The sequence below is a fragment of the Tiliqua scincoides genome, chromosome 7 (genome assembly GCF_035046505.1).
Source record: "Tiliqua scincoides isolate rTilSci1 chromosome 7, rTilSci1.hap2, whole genome shotgun sequence".
Classification (NCBI taxonomy): Eukaryota; Metazoa; Chordata; class Lepidosauria; order Squamata; family Scincidae; genus Tiliqua; species Tiliqua scincoides.
In genome coordinates, this window is record NC_089827.1 from 40,208,482 (window position 1) to 40,234,688 (window position 26,207).

The following is a 26,207-nucleotide window of genomic DNA, read 5'->3' on the forward strand; positions in this document are numbered from 1 at the left end:
CATGGTGGTGTAGTGGTTTAATCCAGGTTCAAATCCCCCCTCAGCCATGAGGCTTCCTCGGTGACCTTCGGCCAGTCACTTTCTCTCAGCCTCACCTACCTCACAGGGTTGTTGTGAGGACAAAAGGAGGGGAGCAGCTGTGTACACCACCCTGAGCTCTTTGGAGGAAGGGTGGTATAAAAATGTGAAAAATTAAAAAAAAAAAATTCCATGCTACTGCACTATATGGTGTGTTTTAGCATCTGTTTGCATGTGGTGTGTTCTGAGGTTGTGTGGTATATAGTGTGTTGTGGCATGTGCGTAGTTCACTGTAGCACCCAACTGCACGTGGCCTGTGTGGTGTGTGATGGCAGTATGTGTTTGACCATTACAGCACAGTTTGCATATCGTGTGCTGTGCTGCCTGTTCTCACGAGGCATGTCGTGATGCCCATTTCCATGTGACATACTCCAGCAAGCATGTGGTGTGTTGTGACATGTTGCAGCATACCTCTGCATGTCATAACAGCTCTTATAAGACATTCTATTCCAGTTTCCCCACCCTCTAAATCTAAACAAGAATGGACTATATTATATAACTAGCATTGTTTTTTAACTTTGGGACAATGATAAAGCAGAAATATATGAGGCCTACATAATAAAATTACCTACATTACAGATGGGATATAAAGATTACCGAGAGAAAATGTGTGAAATGCTCTCAATAACCTAAAACACAGATGCTACATATTATAGAGACACAGTACAGTTAATCTGTGCCCCCCGCACCAGATAAATTTAAGAAGAAACAAGGATTGTTGATTCCATATGTGTCTAGGCTTTTGTATCTGTGTGTGCAAGAGCTACAGTTTGTGTGTTTTCTGGTGTCTGTGTTTGTAAGCATATATGAGGAGACAGTGTCCTACTGCCATAAATAATAATACTTATTATTATTATTATTAACAGTATTTATATACCGCTTTTCAACTAAAAGTTCACAAAGCGGTTTACAGAGAAAAATCAAATAACTAAATGGCTCCCTGTCCCAAAAGGGCTCACAATCTAAAAAGAATACCAGCAGACAGTCACTAGAACAGACAGTGCTGGGGTGAGGTGGGCCACTTACTCTCCCCCTGCTAAAAAAAAGGAGCACCCACTTGAAAAAGTGCCTCTTACCCAATTAGCAGGGGTGCCTCTTACCCAAAAAGTGCCTCTTACCCAATTAGCATAAAATTGGCTGATTATGATGCAAAGCATGCTACCGGAACCAATTTTAGAGTCCCCACTACAAAGGGACGGCAGCATTGGAAGCTTGCTGCCACAGCCAACAACCTTCTGCAGTGCAGATAAGCTGACACAAAGGGCAGAATTTGGGCAGGCAGATCTGGGAAGCCCACTAGACCACTGCTGAGACCCACTTTAAATCAGGTTGCAATTCATTAGCTCGTGACCAATTTATATTGCATTTATGTCCTGCCTTTCTTCCATCATGGAACTCAAGATGGTTTCCATGAGGTTCCCAGACAATCATCCATGGAGTAAACCCAGATCTAAAGAACCCAGACCTTTAGCAGCAGTGAATTGGCTGTGTCAGGTGCCCTTAGACCATGCCCAAATGCCTGCCACCCAATCAAATGCTAAAATGAAGAGCTTATTCTCCAGATTGTTCGTCAAATACAAAGCAGAGGTGAAGAGAGTGCAGAAGCTCCTTGCAGCAAGGAGAAATACAAAGGTATTAGATTCACTCTGGTCTTTTACCTAGGAGATGGAAGTTAAGTTCCAATCTCAGCTCAGCTACAGACTCTCTGGGTGGCCTTCTGCAATCCATTGCCTCCTCCAGGTCTCATTTCCCTATCATTAAAATAAGAATGGTGACCTAGTTCTCTGGGCTGAGGATGAATAAGCTTAGGAAGTGAACTAGCTATAAATCTTAAACAAATAAATGGAACTAATTCATCTCAGAGGAGATGATATTTATCGCCTCTTTCCTCTTCTGCATCTCAGGTGGTCAGATCTGCCCTTGGCGCTGATTAACTTGAGTCGAGAAGCACAAGTTGCACAGCAGATAGGTGCATCCCACCAAATATAGTTAGCCCAAAGACAAATGCACACTGTAGTGTGCACATGTATGAGCAAGAAAGAGGGATGATGACATGTTTATGTTTGGTAAGAGGATTTGCACATAAAACCTCCAAACTACATTAGTCTGTCTAAGTATGTAGCCTCCTATGTATTCATTTCAGGAAAAGGCTTGAGAGCTGCTTGCCCAGTCTGCACCAGGATGTCAACTGAGAGACCATGGCACAAAGCCATGAACAACAGGATCCCGTTGACCCCAATTTGCTGAAAGTTCTTGAATGCAGACTGGGAGCACCAACGGCCTACTTCCAATGTGCTGGCCATTCTGTGCTTAATGTATTGGCAACCTTCAGTCTCGAAAGACTATGGTATCGCGCTCTGAAAGGTGGTTCTGGCACAGCGTCTAGTGTGGCTGAAAAGGCCAATCCGGGAGTGACAATCCCTTCCACACTGGGAGCAAGTGCAGTCTGTCCCTGGTCTGTCTCCCTGGCTATGGGCTTTCCTTCTTTGCCTCTTAGCCTCAGACTGTTGGCAAAGTGTCTCTTCAAACTGGGAAAGGCCATGCTGCACAGCCTGCCTCCAAGCGGGCCGCTCAGAGGCCAGGGTTTCCCACTTGTTGAGGTCCATCCCTAAGGCCTTCAGATCCCTCTTGCAGATGTCCTTGTATCGCAGCTGTGGTCTACCTGTAGGGGGCTTTCCTTGCACGAGTTCTCCATAGAGGAGATCCTTTGGGATCCGGCCATCATCCATTCTCACGACATGACCGAGCCAACGCAGGCGTCTCTGTTTCAGCAATGAATACATGCTAGGGATTCCAGCACGTTCCAGGACTGTGTTGTTTGGAACTTTGTCCTGCCAGGTGATGCCGAGGATGCGTCGGAGGCAGCGCATGTGGAAAGCGCTCAGTTTCCTCTCCTGTTGTGAGCGAAGAGTCCATGACTCGCTGCAGTACAGAAGTGTACTCAGGACGCAAGCTCTGTAGACCTGGATCTTGGTATGTTCCGTCAGCTTCTTGTTGGACCAGACTCTCTTTGTGAGTCTGGAAAACGTGGTAGCTGCTTTACCGATGCGCTTGTTTAGCTCGGTATCGAGAGAAAGAGTGTCGGAGATCGTTGAGCCAAGGTACACAAAGTCATGGACAACCTCCACTTCATGCTCAGAGATTGTAATGCAGGGAGGTGAGTCCACATCCTGAACCATGACCTGTGTTTTCTTCAGGCTGATTGTCAGTCCAAAATCTTGGCAGGCCTTGCTAAAACGATCCATGAGCTGCTGGAGATCTTTGGCAGAGTGGATAGTGACAGCTGCATCGTCGGCAAAGAGGAAGTCACGCAGACATTTCAGCTGGACTTTGGATTTTGCTCTCAGTCTGGAGAGGTTGAAGAGCTTTCCGTCTGATCTGGTCCGGAGTCTGTGCTTAAATGGTGCAGTTAAGCCAATTGGTGCTAAGGGCGCTACTGCTTTCAGAGTTCCTCTTAGAGAGGGAGTCAACCAGCCACTGGTTTCGAGAGGCAAGACAGTCAGAAAGGTCAGACTGTTGGTTCAAGAACACGAGTCCCTCATACTGATAGGCCCCTTGCTAATAGTATAGATCAGGGGGGCCCAAACCCCAACCCTGGGGCCACTTGCGGCCCTCGAGGACTCCCAATGCGGCCCTCAGGGAGCCCCCACTCTCCAATGAGCCTCAGGCCCTCCGGAGACTTGCTGGGGCCTGCACTGGCCTGACGCAACTGCTCTCAGCATGAGGGCAACTGTTTGACCCCTCGTGTGAGCTGTTGGATGAGGACTCCCTCCACTGCTTGCTGTTTCACGTCTGTGATGCAGTAGCAGCACCAAAGGAGAGGCCAGCCTTGCTTTGTGCCAGGCCTTGAGCTATTGCAAGACCTTCATTCATTCATATAAGTTCATCTTTAATATATTCGTTTATGTAAACCTATGTCAATTTATTCAAATTTTAAATGTAAATTAATTGTTTTTCTCCCTAGCCCCCGATACAGTGTCAGAGAGATGATGTGGCCCTCCTGCCAAAATTTGAACACCCCTGGTATATATAAACCTACATTCAGTAACTACTAGCAATGGGCTATAACATGGGTGTCAAACATAAGGCTTGCAGGCCAGATGCATCCCCCCCAGATGCATCCCCCCTTTATCTGGCCCTCCGGCTCTCTAAGCACCACCAACCGCTGCTCTCAGCTGCTGAGCTGCACTATGATGTTACTGCTGAAAGGGCAGCCCACACAATAATTGGGCTCTCTCATATCTTGAAAATCTGATCAAGCTTTGCATATTTTCTCTTCTGCCATTTGCAGCTAATGAGTTCCTAAGTGAGAAAAAAGTGCTTACTTCTGGTCATTACTTGCTTAATGACATCACGTCCTGTTTTATGACATCACTTCTGGCTCTCAGCAGGCATCATGAATGCTATTCGGCCTGCTGTATGAAATGAGTTTGACACCCTGGACGATAAGGTAGAATCTAAAGACCCAAGGGCCAAATGTGGCAATTATATTTTTAAAATATTTTTTGGAACACTGAATATCTTTATGCCATTTAGCAACAGTTTTGGATACTTCCCCAATATTTCAAAAGTGGTTCAGCAACCTGGAAGTTTAGTAATAATGTGATGATGTCATCACGGAGCATCCAGCCCCTTTGCCTAGAAAGGTTGCCAACCCCTGCCTTAGATTATGGATATACAGGCTTTGGCAAAGCTCCAGGCAGATTCTGGAACCCTGTGCAGAACATCTGGTCCCTTTGCCAGACAGATTCTGGGACATCCCTGGGCAGATTCTGGGACATGGGGGGGGGGGCAGGAAGAAGGTGCATCATCCAAAAAAGGCAGAGATCGTTCCCAAGATACCAACACATAAAGACAAGAGGATCAAAAGCAGATTGGCAGCCAAAGCCAGGCATGGATCAAATCACTCTCACTTTCACACATGCTCAGAAACTAAAGCAAGCTCTGAAGCTAAGGACTTGTGGATTGAGATTGGCCCATTAGGTTAGCTGACTGCATGTTAGCACTGTGTGATGTAGTTCAAGAATGATGACACCAGTGAACTATAACTCTAATGAGCTTGAAGAGGTAGCACAGTGCTGATGACCAGAGCTTGCTTTCTAGTAGTCCCAGTTTGAGAAACATATCTTGACACCCTATAGGGTGTCCTTCTAGGGTTCCATCACTAGAACTGCACCAAGGTGCTCCATATAGAAGTTGTTTGCAGCACTTAAAGAATGGTTTAGTCCAGTGGTTTTCAAACTGTGGGTCGGGACCCACTTGGTAGGTTGCAATCTGATTTCTGGTGGGTCGGGAGAAGATGGCGGCAGCCATCTTGGAAGATGGCAAAAGACCTAGGCAGCAGCCATCTTGGAAGTGGGCAAAGCCTGGGCGTCCCAGCATTGAGACATAACTAAGAGCAACTTGCACACGTGCAAAGAAAGCAGTGTGCCGCTTTTCCCCAGAAAGCGTGCTGCTGCCTTCCAGCTGGACATCCCTCTGTACTTGGAGGCTTCACTCAGGGGGGCCAATCATGGAATGCAGGCTTGGATTGTAGGCAGAGAAGGGCCAGGAGAGACGTGGATGAGCCAGCCAGGCTTCTCCACACCAAACTTTGTCAGCTTGGCTGCCTTGATGGGATGGGCTGCCCTGGGGTTGCAAGACAGAGCGGCTCCCCCCCTGCAGCTGGACTGGGCTGGAGAGTGTAGGCGGAGACCTGAACACAGGGCTTGGGTGAGTAGAGGCAGACCCGCGTGATCTCCCCTCTTGTGAGCCTGCCTTGAAAGCAGCATCATCACCGCCGCCACAAGCCCACTGCCGTTCTCATCCTCTGCATCATGACCTCTCTCCCTCTCTGAAATCACCTGGAAGCCGTGATTCTTTCCTGCCCTGACTAGCACGTCTTCTCTTTATATCTCTGCTGGGGTGAGGGGGGATCCCTGGCTGCCAAGAGAGCAGCCAGGAAGGGGGGGGGAGGGCAAGCATGGCATGTGGGGGGGAGAACCCAGAGAGAGTGCTGCTCCCCCAGCCGCTTCTCTGCTGTGCACCCTTCCCCTGTTCTTTCTTCTCTCTTAGGCTGCAATTCTGTCTACTCTTACCTGGGAGTATGCTCCATTGCCCATAATGGGAGTCAATTCTGAGTAGATGTCCTTGGGCTTGGGGGAGATGAGGGGAAGCATCCCTCATCCTCTTCCTTCTGAAGGGGATACTACTGTTTTTATTTCCTTTATTTACAAAAGCTCAAGCGACTTCTTGCATTGAGGTGCATGAGGAGGGTGCACTTGTTTCTGGCTAGTGCTGAGCACAGTATCAATAGCCACATCAATGCTTGTTAGTTTCAAGCGCAATACAAGAAGTAGCTTGAGATTTTGTAAATAAAGACAGAAATAAAAACAGTAGTAAATAATTACACAAATATTTTGTTCCAGATGTTTTACTTTTTGCTTGATAGCAATGGTAGCGAGGGCAGGGAGAACTGGAAGACGCTTCTGAGCTGGAATAACTGTCTCTTGTCATTTACAGTTTGAGTCTCTAGAACGTCCTGCTTGATGACATCACTTCAGGCTTTGACATCACAGTGATGTAATTTCCTTTTTGTGGTCATTTCTGGCTATGACATCACTTCCAGGTTGCTGACATCACTTCCAGTGGGCCCCAGACAGATTGTCATTCTCAGAAGTGGGTCCCGGGCTAAAAAGGGTAAGAACCACTGGTTTAGTCAGATAGTCCAGAAGGACACATACTCTTAGAGCAGGCGTGTCCAAAGTTTTTGGCAGGAGGGCCACATCATCTCTCTGACACTGTGTCAGGGGCCGGGGAAAAGAATTACATTTAAAATTTGAAAAATTTACATAAGTATACATAAATGAATATATTAAAGATGAACTTATATGAATGAATGAAGGTCTTGCAATAAATAGATCAAGGCCTATAAAAGGCCTTGCACAAGGCAAGGATGGCCTTTCCTTTGCTGCCACTAACATCCATGATGCAGTAAACAGCAAGCAGTGGAGGAAGCCCTCATCCCACAGCTCACGCAAGAGGTCTCATGCCGAGAGCAGTTGCATCGGGACAGTGTGGGCTTCAACAAATCTCCGGAGGGCCAGAGGCTCATTGGAGACTGGGGTCTCCCTGAGGGCTGCATTGAGAGGACTCGAGGGCCACATGTGGCCCCAGGGACGGGGTTTGGGCACCCCTGTCTTAGAGTAACCAAACACCACCAAAAATACCACAAATACCACTGAGATACCATAAATTCTGTGCTAGCAGCCTCACATATTCCACAGTATGTTTCTCATTGCTCTTTCACTCTATTCCTCTGCCCCTGGGGTGCCCAAACCCCGGCCCTGGGGTCATTTGCGGCCCTCGAGGACTCCCAATGCAGCCCTCAGGGAGCTCCCAGTCTCCAATGAGCCTCTGGCCCTCCGGAGACTTGCTGAAGCCCACACTGGCCCGACGCAACAACTTTCAGTGTGAGGGCGACTGTTTGACCTCTTGCGTTAGCTGTGGGATGAGGGCTCCCTCCACTGCTTGCTGTTTCATGTCTGTGATGCAGTAGCAGCAGCAAAGAAAATCCAGCCTTGCTTTGTGCCAAGTCTTTCATAGGCCTTGAGCTATTGCAAGATCTTCATTCACTCATATAAGTTCATCTTTAATATATTCATTTATGTAAACTTATGTAAATTTATTCAAATTTTAAATGTAAATTAATTCCTTTCCCCCCCCCCCCCCGACACAGTGTCAGAGAGACGATGTGGCCCTCCTGCCAAAAACTTTGGACACCCCTGCTCTGCCCCATGGGCAATCCAAGTAACCTCCCTATGTGGCTTCAAGTGGATGATGCCTGAAATCAAGCCTGAGACTGAATTATAGTGAGAAAAGCTCCGTTGTCTGTGTTACTGACCTTCAATGGAATACCAAGTTCGCAAGCCTCGCCATAAATGGAATCCACGAGGCACCCAGTGTTTGGAAAAGACAACACTTGAGCATTTTTTATGGCTACACACTGCTGCCTTATTAAGACATTGAAGTAACAGTTCAGGGGGAGAATCTTTGGAATGTTTTCACTAACAGAGACCAGAAGAAGCTGTCATGTCACAGGGGCTGTAAATGAGGTTTTCAAAGACACAGGCGTGCCTCCTGCACATTAATCTGTTCGCCTGAAATACTGCGGGCAAAACCAACATCTTGAAATAGGTACTTCTCTGGCTTCTTCAAATATGGACCTCAGTAGAGCTGCCACCCAACCAGAATTTTACTGGTCCAACTCAAATTTCAACTTGTGGGCTATTTGCCAGTGCTGAAGATCACAAAGCCAGAATAAAAAAATCCAGCCAATCCATTCTTGTTGTTAGTGCATATGCACTTACTGTCATAGCACAGCCTGCATGCTAAGGCACCACATGGGACAGTGGCGGCATTTGTGGTGCAGTCCACCTCTCAGGCAGTACAGGTTCCATGGTGCTACTGCAACCCTAAGCAGGCAGAAGGTATTTTTCTACACTTGGGCATTCTCTAAACAGGCAAGGCAGCATTCCCATCACAAAGAAAAAAACACACTGCACATAAATGTGTGAATGGATGACCCTCCCTGCTGCAGAATGAGATACTAAGCTTGTGGCCCAGCAGGGTGACCTAGGGTGTAATCCTGACGTGTTCTTTGGCCAGTACAAATCTCCTGCTCCAGCCCAGGAGTGGCGCAAATTTTCCGTGCCAGAAAGCAGGTTTGCAACCTCCTCGTGAACTGGGTAGGCAAGTACAAAGATGTGCACCGGCCTCCTGGCACCAGATCCCACCCAGGCAGGGGTAAGTAGGCGCCAGCTCAGGGCAGCTGGTGCGGACGGCTGGAGAGGGTGGTGGGAGGGCAGAACAGGGGCTTTTTGAATGAGGAGGGCAGGCTGGTGGGTGAAGGGGGTGGGACCAGCCTCAGCAACTTAGGCCAGATCCCAACCCCCTCCTGGCCAGCTCAGTGTTACACTGGAGTGCTCAGATTTACATCAGTGATTTAGCTAGGGCACATCCAAGTAGCCCCATAGGGTTGGTTGGCGCAAGACACAGGGTAAGGGGACACTCCAAGTTGTGTCACAGCCACCTCCTAATGTGCGCTGGATATGGCGCAGGCCAGTTGGCCTGCCTGTTCTAGCACAGGTTAGGATTGGGTTGCTAGTCCATCATTCTGTCCTTCGCAGTAATGACTCCTCTAGCCAATTCCTCTCTTCTGCCACAGAGAACAAAGGCACTTTCCTATCACTGGCCACTCCAAGGATACTTTTTCCATCCTGCCATGGTAGCAGTGAAATATGGTCACCTTCCAATGCCATTAAACTTCCAGTTGGTCCAAACTGTTCAGTTGGCTTCAACTTGAGACAGCAATCAGTTTTTCTCACGGGTCACTCCAAGAGTGCCAAGCCCCCCTAAAGTGGCCTGACAGCACACCCCATAGCTTCTGTTTCTTCTACCTCCACCCCCTCTTCATCACAAGTCGGCAACTGGCTAGGCATTACCCCTCAAAAGACTTGGTCTAGTCCAAGGACTATTCCTGTTTCCTAGTCAAGGCAATGCTTTAATATGGGATGTGGAGAGGGGGAGGAAATCCAGTGAACAAGGCCACATTCTTCCAGTAAGTTCTGTTCGTGAACTTGCAACTCCTTCCATCCCCTTTTCAATTCTAGATTAGTAATTGTGAGAAAAGGTCTGGATCTGGCCCAAAGGCCTCCAGTTGTTAATGACTGGGCTTTAAGAAACAGCTGAGATAACAATTTGGTCTGTTTGTGAAAGTGCTTCTTTGCTTACAAAAACAGAGATTCCTTTTAGAAGCGCTTGGAGGGGCCTGTCATGGTATCTGCAGTCATTTGCCCAAGTGTTTGCAAACAGGCACCAAGCATGCCACAAAAATTACACAGCACTTTAGCCTTGAAGTGCCACATGCCAACATCAACCCCTGCTTGCATGCACAGAACCACACTCACTTCACTGAGGTTTCTAGCTCGGCCTGCTTCTCATTCTTGGCTGAGACGGCTGAAATAGATGTAAGGATGACAGAACAACGGCTCTCAACACACACACACGCACACACTCAGAGAGAACCAGCCAAAGCTTAAGAAGTTTTCCACGCTCTCAGGACCAGCCCTACCATACAAGGTGCTTGCCTCAGATGGCTATTTTGTTCGCATAATTATAGTACTGACAATGTGCTGCTCTTCAGTCTATTGAAGGCTCAACAAAATTTTCATCTAAAGTACTTTGATTTGCGCAAGAGAAATGGAAGCCATTTTCATTAGGCAGATATACTATGACGCAAAACTTTTTTTTGCTGTCTTTATGCCCAAGTTCTGGACATGAGGTACTATTCACAGGAAGTATTTGCCAAAGGCCCCGAAGGACTTAAAGCTTGGGTCATACATCTCCTTTGCTGACACACAAGGAACAAATGTAAGGAAACTTCCTGATCCCAAAAGCACTCCCCTTTCCTACACCCTGCATAAACCCTCCTGGTAATCATGCAGGGGATCACACGCCCCAGCTTGACCACAGTCAGTAGTACAAAGTCAAAGTATAAATATCACTCACACAGCTTTAACACAACCACTAGGGATGCATTCCTTTAGCCACTTAAAGCAACAGCCGAATTCTATCCTTTTCTCCTCCAGAGATGCAGCTGCACCAAGGAGGCTTAGGAATTAAAAGCAAAAATATTTTCCCTTATCTGCCCATAAGCCTCCCGCTCACCAATGGGCCTCCTCAGGCCTATGCCAGCTCTTTAGCTGGCACAAGTCTGAGGAGAGAGTGGGGGCATGCTGGCTGCTATCAGAGGGGCTACCATCTGGCGCAAGTCACTCATACCAAGTGCTGGAGCTGGTGGAGGCACAGGAACAGAGGCAGTATGGAAGAACCACTTTCAACATTACGTTCCTCTTTTGCCTTTTTCGATACTTGGAACGCAGAGTTCCTGCACTGCAAATTAAAAATGCCATTCATAATTTCAGATTTCTGAATGTGATTCTCAAAGAGTAAGTATGCGTACTTAAGTACCTAGTTCCCACTTACATCAATAAGACTAACGGCCCAATTCCATCTGTGTGCAACACACTCGTGGATCACATGGTCTGTCAGCACACTGCACGGGCCTCCGCTCTGCAGCCATTTCAACACCCTGCAGCTCACTGACAATGGTGCAGCAGTCAGTAAGCTCTACACTGGTGGCAATAGGCTGCAGACCCGCCATTGGTGCAGATAAGGTGGCACCAAGGATCTTGGGGGCAGTGGTAGATCCTATGTCCCCATTCCAGTCCTGACACAACCATTTTGGCCTAACACAGCGGCTTCCAAACTGCGCATCGTGATGTCCCAGGGCAACATGCAGGGTTGCAGGCCGCTTGTTAAACAGCAGCAAAACTATGACACAAAGTCGCACAGGACGGTAAGAGGCTTGGGCAGCTGAGCTCCTGTGCGTGATTTTCACATGCCTGTCCACCTGCTCTGAGCCCTTTACCATCCTTTGCACCCTCACGCCACAGTCTCCAAACCTAGAAGTAACTGGTGATGACGTCATCATCAGTCACTTCCAGGAATCGTGTACTACGTTTGCAACATGGAGGGGGGAGTCATGGAATTCTGGGATTCTTCTGGAATCCCAGAAGATTGAGATTTATTCCAGCAAAATTGCTGGGGTAGATCTGAGTAGGCCCATTGGGAACCAGGGAGTGATGAAGGGCATAAGTTAAAAAATTCTTTACTTACCTCTCCCGGCTGGCCTGGTCCCCAGCCAGCCCTCAGGATGCAGCAGAGCCTGCATCAGCATCCCTGTATCACACAGGCCAGAACTGGATAGGACCGGGCCATTAAGTGCATTAGGGTGCAATCCTAACCCCTTATGTCAGTGCTTTCCAGCACTGACATAAGGGCAATGCAGCTCTGAGGTAAGGGAGCAAACATTCCCTTACTTTGAGGAGGCCTCCATGAGTGACACCCAACTGCAGGATGCAGCACATGTCCCATTGGCACCGCTATGCCAGTGCTAGAAAACACTGACATAAGGGGTTAGGATTGCGCCGTTAAAGTAGTAATTTACTAAATCCATTAGAAAATTCTATCAGCAATTCTAAGATCATTTCTGCTAAAACATATTAATCAAATCCAACTTTGCCTGTTTCCATGTGCATTATTATTGTACACTGTTTTTCCAATCCAATCTAGGTCCTGCATATATGGGTTTTGTACCATCACAGCTGCAGAAACACCGCCTTGCTCCTATGTGTGCATATTTCACCTGATATCCCTCTGTATAAGGGAAATTATGAAACAGTCTGCCTCACTTTCCATTTCCCTTCAGATCACCAAACACCAGAGAATTGTTAGGGTCTGCCATCCCAAGCAACCACAAGAAGTGCAACTAGATAGGAATGCAGAAGGTACTTTGGCTCAAAATGATTAAAAATCACTTAGTCAAAATGAGTAAAATAATGCAGGTATGATATTGTGAGTATGTAGAACAGCCATCCCTGGATTTGTTAAGAACACTAGGTCATTCTCTGGATGAACATGCAACAAACTGCAGTAAATGCACTGTACTCACCACATGTACTTGCAATGCTCTGATTTGGCCATATATTTTTAAACACGTTCTGCTACCAAAAAACGTTTCATATTTCAAAACAAAGTCTGCAGTCCTTAGGTTTGTTGAAAGGACAATTTACACAATACATCTATGTACATACTACGTAGGCATGAGAAACACTTGAAAGATTCGTTCAGTATTACTAAAATGGAATTTTTAGCCAGGCAGCAGAGAAACGCATGTTCTGCTGGTGCTGATTGCTATAAAGCAGTCAGTGCCAGTCATAAAAGGTGCTTTGGCAGTGCATGAAGCCATGTATTGCTAGAGTGACAGCAAGTAAGTTGGCACCTACCCATAAACTCCAGAGCAACTAGGCGCTGATGCTGCCAGAGGTAAGGTGGACAGGGAGGCAGAAGGGGCGGGGAGAGGGCAGAATGGGGGTATGGAAAGTGGAAAGAGATCGTGACAGGGGCAAGGGGAGGGTGGAAGGAGACAGTGACTGCGGGGAATGGGTAAATCGGATCTGAGAAGGGGGTAGGTTCAGCAGCAGCTGCCAAATTCGAAACCTCGTCCTTGACCCAATCCCATGGTGCAGATCCATGTGGAACTACGACCGATTTTGCTGGCGTAGGTCCAAGTAGACCTCCCCACCACGGCACCACGGAGGCTAATGCCGGGGTAAGGGAACAATTGTTCTCTTACCCAGATAAAACCTCCCAGTCTTGTCTCCCTCGCTGCTGCCCCCCCCCCCCGGATGCAGTGGTAGCCATTTTGGCACTGCTACATCATCAGGGGAGAAGGTAAGAAAAGGATTGGGCTATCATTTAGGGCAGGGGTGCCCAAACCCTGGCCCTGGGGCCACATGTGGCCCTTGAGGCCTCTCAATGCAGCCCTTAGGGAGTGCCCAGTCTCCAATGAGCCTCTGGCCCTCTGGAGATTTGTTGGAACCCTCACTTGCCTGACACAACTGCTCTCAGAGTGAGGGTGACTGTTTGACCTCTCATGTGAGCTGTGGGATAAGGGCTTCCTCCACTGCTTGCTGTTTCACATCTGTGATGCAGTAGCGGCAGCAAAGGAAAGGCTGGCCTTGCTTTGTGCAAGGCCTTTTATAAGCCTTGAGTTATTGCAAGACCTTCATTCATTCTTATAAGTTCCTCTTTAATATATTCAATGTCAATTTATTCAAATTTTAAATGTAAATTAATTCTTTTTTCCCACAGCCCACGACACAGTGCCAGAGAGATGATGTGGCCCTCCTGCCAAAAACTTTGGACACCCCTGATTTAGGGAAACAAAAAACTTGCTTTTTTGTAAATCTTAAAACAGTTTCTAGACATTCTCTGGCAGTCTGGTAGTTCAAGGAATTAGACCCTCGATTATACAAATGTTATAATTTATGAAAATGTAATTTTTAAATGCCAAATGTGCTTCTCATCTACCTGAAAACTTTTAAAAGGAATGAGGATAAGGCTGTAAGAAAAATGCAGCTGCATCAGAAAATGCAAGGAGAAGTAGCCATCAGACCCACAGCCTGCCATGGGCACATGTACACATATATATGCAGTCTCCCTGGACTCTCAGCGATTTTAGCCTATAGGGAAATAGCTTTCTTAAGTAGCTTTTTAAGCGAGTGCAAATATTTTCTTAAATAATTACACCACTTACACTTACTTAAGGGTCTCTTTACATTGCTGTTGTAAATCAGCAGATGAGAATTAAAGTCATAAACAAAGGCCTTTAATGAAAATGCCTTTTCAGCTATAACAGCAGCATTGGGAGTCTTCAATTGTAGCATGGAAAATAAATCTTTGAGCTGCACAGTTCTGTGGTTTACATGTGCCCTGATGGGGCTCTCTCTTGAAAGACATTTCATTTGGAGTCGTCCTCTTATTTTGACCTCCCTCTGAAATAATAATGCAATTCAAAATTACTCTCAAACTTTCCATTTCTTCTTCTCCTTAGAAATTGCTCTAAGATCCCGATCATCTCCTCACTAATACTGTGAGGCAGGGCAGGCAGTAAGGCTTTCATTTTATAAATGCAGAATGGAAACCAATGGCCACAGGCTTGTGTTCACTGTCAGTGCAGCACCATCAAGAAGGAGCCAGCAAAACCATTGTTACCAAGGCTCAGTCTCTGCAGGAAGCTTTTTATTGCTCTTCCAGGTGAGGGGAACCAAAGGCCAATCTGGCTGAGCAGAATCACTCTGGAGTCCAGAAACCTTTTATTGCCCAGGGAGCAGAGTTCATACTTTAGTCTTCATGACTCACCAAATTCAATTTTTTACACCTCACAGTGAACATAGTAATATTATGAATACCAGTAAGTAAGTAAGAGCACAATCCTAACCAACTTTCCAGCATTGACTGAAGGGCAATGCAGCTCCGAGGTAAGGGAACAAACATTCCCTTACCTTGAGGAGGCCTCCATGAGTGACACCCAACTGCAGGATGCAGCACATGTCCCATTGGCACCGCTATGCCAGTGCTAGAAAACACTGACATAAGGGGTTAGGATTGCGCCGTTAAAGTAGTAATTTACTAAATCCATTAGAAAATTCTATCAGCAATTCTAAGATCATTTCTGCTAAAACATATTAATCAAATCCAACTTTGCCTGTTTCCATGTGCATTATTATTGTACACTGTTTTTCCAATCCAATCTGCAGGAGGCAGCACATGCCCCATTAGTGGAACTATGTCAGAGCTGGAAAGTTGTTTAGGATTTGGGCCTAAGTAAGTAAGGGCGCAATCCTTGCGCCGGCCCCGGAAGACACGTTTGCACCTCCTTGTGAGTCACCTGGGCCGTCCACGGCTGAATTCAGCCTCCACACCAACGGAGGGAGCGAGCCTTGCAGCAGCCAAGCTCGGCCAATGCAAGGCTCTGTGGAGGGCAGGGAGGAGGCAGGAGGGAGGCATTCCGGGGCAGGCAGAGGGAGTTCCTGGGGGCGGGGAGCAGGAGGTGGGGCTGGGATCCAGCTGTTATGCCAGATCCTAATCCTGTTCCCTGAGCAAAGCGGAGCAGCTTCAAGCCGTTCTGCTTTCCTCAGACTTGTGCCACCTAAGTCCAAGGAGACCCATAGGGACTGCAGTGGCTTACCTGGAGGTAAGGGGAAGCGTTTCCCCTTACCCTTAGCTGAGCCACTGTGGTTCCCCATCTCACGCTGGCTTGCCTGTTCCAGCGCAAAACAGGATTGCACCGTAAGGGAGGGAGGAAGGAAGGGGAAAGGATTTGGCTTACATACCCAGTATACAGGCCCACAGAATTGTTTAAAACAGCGTTTCCCTGATTATGGGTGACAACTCAGTGTGCAGTGGGTTGCAACCCAATGTTTAATGCTGTGCAGAAAGGCCTTACCGGGAGCCCCCAGAGGCTGCTTGTGCCGGGCCCACAACCCACTCCACTGGCTTCCACGGGCCTCAGAATGCCACCCAGATGTGTCTGGAAGCTACTTCCGGTTTGCAGAAGCTACTTCTGGTTAGTCACGGAGCTAGTCACGGAGCCCACCAGAGGACAGGTGACTCTGGATTTAATATTGTGCGGTACACAGGACCTGGTTAGAGATGTAAACGTTACTGAGCCATTGGGGAACAGTGATCATGCTGCGATTCGTTTTGACGTGCACGTTGGGGGAAGAATACCAGGCAAATCTCTAACAAAAACCCTTGACTTCCGATGGGCGGACTTCCCTCAAATGAGGAGGCTGGTTAGAAGGAGGTTGAAAGGGAGGGTAAAAAGAGTCCAATCTCTCCAGAGTGCATGGAGGCTGCTTAAAACAACAGTAATAGAGGCCCAGCAGAGGTGTATACCGCAAAGAAAGAAGGGTTCCACTAAATCCAGGAGAGTGCCCGCATGGCTAACCAGCCAAGTTAGAGAGGCTGCGAAGGGCAAGGAAGCTTCCTTCCGTAAATGGAAGTCTTGCCCTAATGAGGAGAATAAAAAGAACATAAACTGTGGTAAAAGAAATGTAAGAAGGTGATACGGGAGACCAAGCGAGACTATGAGGAACGCATGGCCAGCAACATTAAGGGGAATAATAAAAGCTTCTTCAAATATGTTAGAAGCAGGAAACCCGCCAGAGAAGCAGTTGGCCCTCTGGATGGTGAGGGAGGGAAAGGGGAGATAAAAGGAGACTTAGAGATGGCAGAGAAATTAAATGAGTTCTTTGCATCTGTCTTCACGGCAGAAGACCTCGGGCAGATACCGCTGCCCGAACGGCCCCTCCTGACCGAGGAGTTAAGTCAGATAGAGGTTAAAAGAGAAGATGTTTCAGACCTCATTGATAGATTAAAGATCAATAAGTTACCGGGCCCTGATGGCATCCATCCAAGAGTTATTAAGGAATTGAAGAATGAAGTTGCAGATCTCTTGACTAAGGTATGCAACTTGTCCCTCAAAACGGCCACGGTGCCAGAAGATTGGAGGATAGCAAATGTCACGCCTATTTTTAAAAAGGGAAAGAGGGGGGACCCGGGAAACTATAGGCTGGTCAGCCTAACATCCATACCGGGTAAGATGGTGGAATGCCTCATCAAAGATAGGATCTCAAAACACATAGACGAACAGGCCTTGCTGAGGGAGAGTCAGCATGGCTTCTGTAAGGGTAAGTCTTGCCTCACGAACCTTATAGAATTCTTTGAAAAAGTCAACAGGCATGTGGATGCGGGAGAACCCGTGGACATTATATATCTGGACTTTCAGAAGGCGTTTGACACGGTCCCTCACCAAAGGCTACTGAAAAAACTCCACAGTCAGGGAGTTAGAGGACAGGTCCTCTCATGGATTGAGAACTGGTTGGAGGCCAGGAAGCAGAGAGTGGGCGTCAATGGGCAATTTTCACAATGGAGAAAGGTGAAAAGCAGTGTGCCCCAAGGATCTGTCCTGGGACCGGTGCTTTTCAACCTCTTCATAAATGACCTGGAGACAGGGTTGAGCAGTGAAGTGGCTAAGTTTGCAGATGGCACCAAACTTTTCCGAGTGGTAAAGACCAGAAGTGATTGTGAGGAGCTCCAGAAGGATCTCTCCAGACTGGCAGAATGGGCAGCAAAATGGCAGATGCGCTTCAATGTCAGTAAGTGTAAAGTCATGCACATTGGGGCAAAAAATCAAAACTTTAGATATAGGCTGATGGGTTCTGAGCTGTCTGTGACAGATCAGGAGAGAGATCTTGGGGTGGTGGTGGACAGGTCGATGAAAGTGTCGACCCAATGTGCGGCAGCAGTGAGGAAGGCCAATTCTATGCTTGGGGTCATTAGGAAGGGTATTGAGAACAAAATGGCTAGTATTATAATGCCGTTGTACAAATCGATGGTAAGGCCACACCTGGAGTATTGTGTCCAGTTCTGGTCGCCGCATCTCAAAAAAGACATAGTGGAAATGGAAAAGGTGCAAAAGAGAGCGACTAAGATGATTTCGGGGCTGGGGCACCTTCCTTATGAGGAAAGGCTACGGTGTTTGGGCCTCTTCAGCCTAGAAAAGAGACGCCTGAGGGGGGACATGATTGAGACATACAAAATTATGCAGGGGATGGACAGAGTGGATAGGGAGATGCTCTTTACACTCTCACATAATACCAGAACCAGGGGACATCCACTAAAATTGAGTGTTGGGCGGGTTAGGACAGACAAAAGAAAATATTTCTTTACTCAGCGTGTGGTCGGTCTGTGGAACTCCTTGCCACAGGATGTGGTGCTGGCATCTAGCCTAGACGCCTTTAAAAGGGAATTGGACAAGTTTCTGGAGGAAAAATCCATTATGGGGTACAAGCCATGATGCGTATGCGCAACCTCCTGATTTTAGAAATGGGTTATGTCAGAATGCCAGATGCAAGGGAGGGCACCAGGATGAGGTCTCTTGTTATCTGGTGTGCTTCCTGGGGCATTTGGTGGGCCGCTGTGAGATACAGGAAGCTGGACTAGATGGGCCAATGGCCTGATCCAGTGGGGCTATTCTTATGTATGTTCTTATGGTTTACTTCCAGGTTGCTTTTGTGTCTGGGAGGCATTCTGAAGTCTGTGGTGCAGCACTGACCACTGAGTTGCAACCCACCCAGGAGCACAAAGTGGATCATGGCACTCAAAAGTTTGGGAACCACTGAACTAGACTATAAATCACGCAGGGAGGAACTTTTCCTCTTGATCTGTGTACAGCACTATGTACATTGATGGCACCATATAAAATAATAAAAAGAGTAAGAAGGTGGCAACAAGACAACAATCCTTACAGGCTTGTTGTCTTCTAGGCTCTGGGATGCATTAAAAAAAATACACCTTAAGCACCAAGGGAGTCAAGAGCCCTGTTAGATTACATCAGGGGTGTCCAAAATTTTTGGCAGGAGGGCCACATCATCTCTCTGATACTGTGTCGGGGGCTGGGGGGAAGAATTAATTTACATTTCATTATTTGAATAAATTTACATAAGTTTACATAAATGAATATATTAAAGATGAACTTATATGAATGAATGAAGGTCTTGCAATAGCTCAAGGCTGGCCTTTCCTTTGCTGCCGCTACTGTATCACAGATGTGAAACAGCAGACAGTGGAGGAAGCTTTCATCCCACAGCTCACACGAGAGGTCAAACAGTCGCCCTGAGAGCAGTTGCACTGGGCCAGTGCGGGCTCCAACAAATCCTCAGAGGGCCAGAGGCTCACTGGAGACTGGGGGCTCCCTGAGGGCTACACTGAGAGGTCACGAGTGCTGCATATGGCCCCAGGGCCGGGGTTTGGTTACCCCTGGATTACATGGAAGGACAACCATAGCCCGGCCTCCTGTTTCCCACAGCAGCCAAGCACTTATTTCTAGGAAGCCCACAATCAAAACCTGAAGACAAAAGCCCTGTGCCACAATTGCTTCCCTGCCATCTCTGAGAATATGTAGGCTCCATATAACTATCATGCCTACTAGCCATTGATAAGACTTACCTTCCGTGAGTCTAACTCCCTTTGCCATCACCAGATCTTGGCACTGGGTTTATGGTAGCAAACTTCATAAATGAATTATGTAGAGAAATACTTTATTTTTCCTGTCTTGAATCCGTGGCCAATGAATTTCATTGGATGGGCCCCAAGATCAGGTATTATGAGGGAGAGAGCAAACGTCTCTGTCTCTCCACATCTGAAACGCTGCACATTATGAAAATCTGTCATACCACAAGATCTGCTGAGCTCATATCCACCCCAAAATGGTGGTAACTATACCATGTGTAGAAATGAGTGCTTTACTGTGCAAGCTGAGAAGGTCAATAAGGGAGGGGGATTCTTCCTGACTGTTTTAAACAACAACCCAATCCATGACGGCTGCATCCTTAAATGGGAAAAGTGTAGCCATGTTGTATGTTGAAGGAAGTAATTTAAAATGGTGGTGGTCATACTACCAGTGTCTCCCCAATTAGACACATTGGGAATCAGGGGGATTTGTGGGGAGGAGGGAATACTGAAACCAGTATACTTCCAGTCAGAACTGGATGGTGCAGGATTTCCGAAATCTCTAGTGTATTTTAAAATCTGCAAATACTGTGGGGCTAATATCAGTGTTTAGTTAAAAAAAGCACAGGTAATCAATCTTTAATCAGTTGATGGCTAAAACATATACATTTCCCCAAATAAGCCATTTCAGGTCTGAAACTTCATGCTTGGTTGCTCCAGGAACATATTCTTGGAAGGCTGAGCAAAAACTTTCTCTGTCGTTTTAGATTGGAGGAAATGCGTATAGAATGCACTTTTTAACCTCTGAGCTAGGTTGTTGTTTCACAGGTGGGGGACTGGGCTGGGGGAAATGCATCAGATCCCTAAAGTCACAAGGCAGGCACAATGTATTATTTCTAAAGCTGCTATCTAAGGGGGTTAACGAGACATCACAACAGACATGGGGCTCCCATTGCTCTGCTCTTTTTACCTCCCATTTTCTGGTAACATCTATAATACAAAACCCAGCATAATATCTTGATGCTGTATGTTTCCTCATGTCCAGTGGCATCATTAGGATTCGCATCACCTGGTGCGGGATGCCTGTGCATCACACCATGTAGTGGGTGGGGCTACGCCCCAGGTGGTGGGTGTGGTGATGTACCATCGCCCCGCCCCCGCCGGTTTTTTGACTGTACCTTTTGTTAGAACACAGATATTTCAGTGTGGTTTGTTTCATTGCACTCTGCATGAGAAGTACACATTGATTGATATATAACATGATGATCTTATTCCTCCAAATTCGGATTTTAGTAATTTTGAAAACTTGTAGAGCCTCTCACACACACACCCGTGTCAACTTACTAACACCTTATTGCAGCAGTTCTCAAACTTTTAGCACCGGGACCCACTTTTTAGAATGACAATCTGTCCAGGACCCATTGGAAGTGATGTCATGGCCAGAAGTGACATCATCAAACAAATTAAATAATTATAAATAATTAAATTAAAATAAAATAATTAAATAGGGAGGGAGCCAGCCCTGTTCCACCAAGTGAATCTACTGTGAAGTAAGTCCTATTATGGTCAATGGGGCTTACTCTCAGGAAAGTGTGGGTAGGATTGCAGCCTGTGAGCCCAATCCTATGCATGTCTACTCTGAAGTAAGTCCCATAGTGGTCAATGGGGCTTACTCTGTAGTCTGCCTGCAATAACAACCCCCCAAAAAGAATCAGTGAGCTATTCAGCCTTCCCAGTGCCCAGTTTAAAGTTCTTCTATTTCTGGCACATCAGAATAAAGACCCGCCTGGCTTCACAAATGCAAAATAGAAAACTTTCCCCTTACCATTCAACCCTTTTTTCTTCTTTTTAGGGGGAGGGGTGAAGGCTGCCTTCTGGAGCAGCTCCATCTGATCAGGACCCTTCTGGTGTCCTCACATCCCACTTTGCCTGACCTGATCACCAGCCAAGGAACGTCTGCCTACTCACAAGTAAACATGACTGTGAGGCTGCTTTGCTTTCCATAGGGCTCCATAGACTGGGAGGGAAACAGCTGGGAGGGAGGAACCTCCTTCTCCGGTGTTTTTGGGGGCTGCACTCATTGGATGAGGATGATTCTGATGTCCTTGGAGCCTCTCAGCCTGCCTCGACTAAGGCAAGTCTGCCTACTTGTGAGTAAACACAGCCATGTGGTTTCATTTCCGGCTCAGACTCGCAGCTGGGAGGGGGGAGCTTCTCGGGTGTTTTTTGGGGGCTGCATTCATTGGACAGGGAACATTCTGGTGTTATTGGATTCCTCTCAGCCTGCCTTTTCCAACGGACTATGGGAAGTACGCCTACTCGCGAGTAAACACGCGATACGACTCACTTTCACTTTCCATAGGGCTCCATGCATTTTTTCCTTCTGGTTTTTTGGCCATAACTTTTGAACGAAAGGAGCGATTTCAATTCTGCTTATTTGCACTGCATTCCGCTGGCCATTCCGCATTCAACAGTGTATGGCATGACGCAGTAGCTCCTAACCCTGCGATGTTAGCGCGTCCTCCCCCCAGGGCACGTCACCCCCCCAGCGCGTCACCTGGTGTGACCCGCACCCTCCGCACCCCCCCTAGCAACGCCAGTGCTCACGTCACCATCCAATGCAGTGAAGCAGGGGCAGGAAAACACAGCATGATGATGTCATGTCACATGTAGCATCAAACTTGAGCAAGAACTAATCCTACTGTAATTGTCAGGGTTGGTTCAGGTTCTGGGAGATCTCAGCAGGAACCCTCATTACAGTTTCCTCTTCTGTGCATTTGTTGCTCCTGCTTCTTAGCAGTGATTAGAGGAAGGGTGTTGGCTCACTGACAGAGTATGTGGTTTGTGTACAGACAGTTCCAAGTTCGGTTCTTGGCATCTCAAGGTAGATACCTGGAAAGACTCCTTCCAGAACCGTAAAGACTAGAGCTGCTGCAGTCAATGCAGACAGAACTGCCCTAGAGATAGACCAATGTAAGGCAGTGCCATATATTAACATTTGATAATTGACTTGTAAACCTTTCCCAATGATAATGTATGAATATAGCAATACACATGTTTGTTGCATATAACACAGGGCTCCTGTGTCCATGGCAGAAATTCATCAGGTGAAGCTTTCCCCATCACCCTGCCAGGAAAAGTTCCAGCTGCTAAATGTCCATGCATCACATGGGTTGTTAAAAGTACAGTAGGAGACAAAAAAGCAGGCTCAGCTAATGGATGTGTGGTTTCCAGCAGGGAGGTAGGATGGGAATGGTTTTCAAACCAGAGGGAAATGGTGCAGCTTTGTAAACAGAGCATGAGAGTCTGGATGGATGTCAAAAGAGCAAAAATGAAACTGCCCTGAAACCTTTCATTGATCAAACTGGAAGAAAGCACAGAATGACACTGATTACAACTCATGGATTTTATGGCCTTTGGGCCCCACTGTTTGCAGTTTTTTTTAACTCTATACATACGTATATAAAAATTGCCAAGGATAAAACTTGATGAAGTGGGCTCTAATCCACAAAAGTTTATGCTTTTATTAGTCTGCGTCACAAAACTCCTTTTAAAAGTAATTTTTAAAAGAGCTGAAGGTGGTATGACATAATCGCACATTTCTCATGAAGTACTTTTTTTTGGGTCACACAGGTTTCGCTACATATTGAAGCATTATGAAAGCCTGCAAAACTGTTTAGCCCAAGGGTCTCCAAACTATGGCCCGGGAGCCACATCTGGCCCGTCACAAGACCTGCAGCATGTTTATAATATTAAAAGTTAAATTTTATCACTATAAAATTGATTCCCATGCTTCGAGAGAGGCTGTCTTTGCCAGGTGTGTATTGCAGAGTGTAGTTTCTAGTGACTCAGGTGCTTCCCACCCATCCTTTGACATTTTTACTCACTATATATGATTTATCCATTTAAGCACAGCATTGTTTCTTTGTAATTATCACATTTCTCGTTTTGTTATGAATCATATTATGCTGATTACAGAAAAGATCCAAGTAAAACTTATTCGTTTGTCTAAATTTCATTTACTCATTTATAAAACTGATTTCTTTTCAGCCCACAAAATTGTGTAAAATATATGATGTGGCCCTTCTACTGAAAAGTTTGGAGACCCCTGGTTTAGCCAGAAAACACAAAATTTGATCTGCATTGGCTCCCTGTGTGATTCCAAACCCAGTTCAAAAGGCTGAGGACCACATTTAAAGCCTTGAACTTCTGAGACCCAGGATACTGAAAAGATCTCCAGTCCCAGCACAATCGTGCTCACTTTCTGAAAACTGCTGAGGTATTGCACACCTCCCCCTGGCCCAAAGTATGTTTGGTGGACATGAGGGCCAGGGCCATCACATCTGGGACTCTCTCTCAAGGCCCATCTCACCTCTTTTTTAGAAGCCAGTGATCACTTTTTTCCAGGTGGTCCTTCAGTCTGATTTTATCTGTACCTCCTAAATTAGTTAATGACTCGTTGTTATGTTGTTGCTGTTCTTTTTTATGTTAAACTATGTAACCATTTTTTGTATTTTAAACATTGCTGTATGCTGCTGTGGGGATTCTACTAAAAAAGCAGCCTATAAATTTTAAAACTAAGGGCCGAATTACACACTGAATGCAACCTATGTTTTGACCACTTTTGTTTTGCTAACCCCCTCCCCCCCCCAATATTTCTAGAAGGAAGGAAGTTTCCATTGAAGTCAAGGGAACGTTTTCTTCCAGAGACAATACATGGAGGACACAATTCAGATTCATACCACAGCAGGGACAACGTATTAAAGCCACACACCCCCATTTCTCTCTGCCATTGTTTCGTTGTGCCCCAGCAAGGCAAAACAAAAGTGGTCAAAATATGCATAACATGAAACATGTAGTTTGCCCCTCATTAGATAAACAGTGGGATAAGTGTGCATAAGATGAGCAAACATACCCTTTCATACCACTGCAACTTTCTGAAGGGGAAACGTACAGATCTATCACATTTCCCCAAATGCAGTCACATACCATGGGAGCATCAAACCTAATATATTAAATATAAAATAATGAAATGAATGGGGACCCACCTGAAATTGGCTCACAACCCACCTGGTGGGTCCCGACCCACAGTTTGAGAAACACTGCTCTAGCCCAAGATATCAAGTAGACAGTCTTGAGAGCCAGTCTGTGCGTGCACTTCATTGTGTTCACATGTGATCAGGAGATCAGGAATTCAGTCACTAAGAAACAGCTATCTCTGAAAAGTGGTACAGGTGTAGCCCCCGGCATTTCAAAACTGTTCCTTCAGGAGCAACGTGGGCTCAACAGCTGTACTGTGAATTGAAGAAGGACTGAAGAGGTTGCACCCTTTGCTCCACTCATTGCATTCCTCCCACACGAGACACAGGGAAATGGCTCCTTTAACTTCTCTTCCACCAGACTTCAGAGCAGCAGACTTTTTTGCAGAGTTCTCCGCATACAGAGCTGCACTGCTCCTTCAAACCTGCATGCCTTTCGGCTCACACGCAGGAGGTACATAAAGGGAGAATCAGGCAAAAGTCTACTGCTGTTCCCAGGAGGGCAGAAGGGGTTAAAGAACACTTGGCCTGTGTCTCAGCTCCAGGGAAAGAGGCTGAGGTGTGCAAATGGTTGAGCAGGCATCCTTGAGATGGGGGTTTTTTTGAGGAGGCCAGGTGAGGGCAAATCAGGCCTCAGGGCCTCTGGTTGCCTCTCCCTCTGATATAAATGTCTTAGAACCACATTTTGCTTTGCTTTCCACCAGTGTAATATGAGCAAACAAGCAAGAATTCGTTCCATAGGATTTAGTCTGAAAGGCTGCACTGAAATGAGAGAAATTCTATCCATTAATAATGAGTAGTGGTATTTAGTGTTACATAATATACTGTTAGGACACATTAAAAAAATGTTCCCAACCAGCTTCTATTTGGACACCCTGTAATTTTGTCTTAGGATCTCAAACACAATTGCATCTCCACGACAGTAATTAGAAACTTTAAACATAGCTATTACCAACTTCTCCTGCTCCCTTCTAATAAGGCCTATAAACACCAAGCAAGATTCATTTCTGAGTTCTGCCTCCCCTTTCAATTCTGTTAATCCTTTCCAAGACACAATCGGTGGCAAATGGGGTTTATAGAAAGGCCTAGTGGTCGAGGAACCCTTGCATTTTGTTTATGTTGAAACCATTTTTTTAAAATTAGTAGCAGTAGCAAACATACACCCAGCACCATTTGTTGAACTGCACCTCCTCTGCCAATATTTAACCATAGGAAGTCTCTAAGACAATCCTAATTTTAAAAAAAATTCAAACCGCAGACACAATGTCCAAATAAAATTACTCACCTCTCTGCTTCCAGACGCATCTCCTCTCGTTTTTGCCTCCTGAGTTCCCTGCGACGTTCAAAGTCGTCCATACTGTATATATTCAAGCTTTGATTTAAAAACCCCAAACAGACTGAGCTCTAAAAGTAGAAAGAAGAGGGGGAAATAGATTATGTCTCAGCATGGAGGGGAAAGGATGCTTTCAAGTAAGGGGGCTAAATTAAATTTTTGTTTGTCTTTTAAATTCAGCTTCAAGTTCAGTTTTCCCTCCCACTCTCACCACCATAAACTTGATCCCTCAAAGTCACTTAGATAAACAGGATCCATTAAACGCCCAGTAAGATAAGATGCAACCTGTTTCAGAA

The 26,207-nt window shown here is 46.4% G+C and overlaps 1 protein-coding gene across 12 annotated transcripts in view; it reads right to left on the minus strand.

Annotated features, from left to right (window-relative positions):
• Positions 1 to 26,207, minus strand: part of CALD1 (caldesmon 1) — a 190,225-nt gene that overhangs the window by 70,085 nt on the left and 93,933 nt on the right. For all 12 annotated transcript variants that reach the window (XR_010794727.1, XM_066633443.1, XM_066633454.1 and 9 more), the window contains exon 2: positions 25,864 to 25,982. Coding sequence is in view for 11 of the 12 variants with exons in the window: in XM_066633443.1 (XP_066489540.1) it covers positions 25,864 to 25,934 (71 nt within the window). In the remaining variant the exon portion in view is untranslated. The remainder of the gene's footprint in view (positions 1 to 25,863; positions 25,983 to 26,207) is intronic.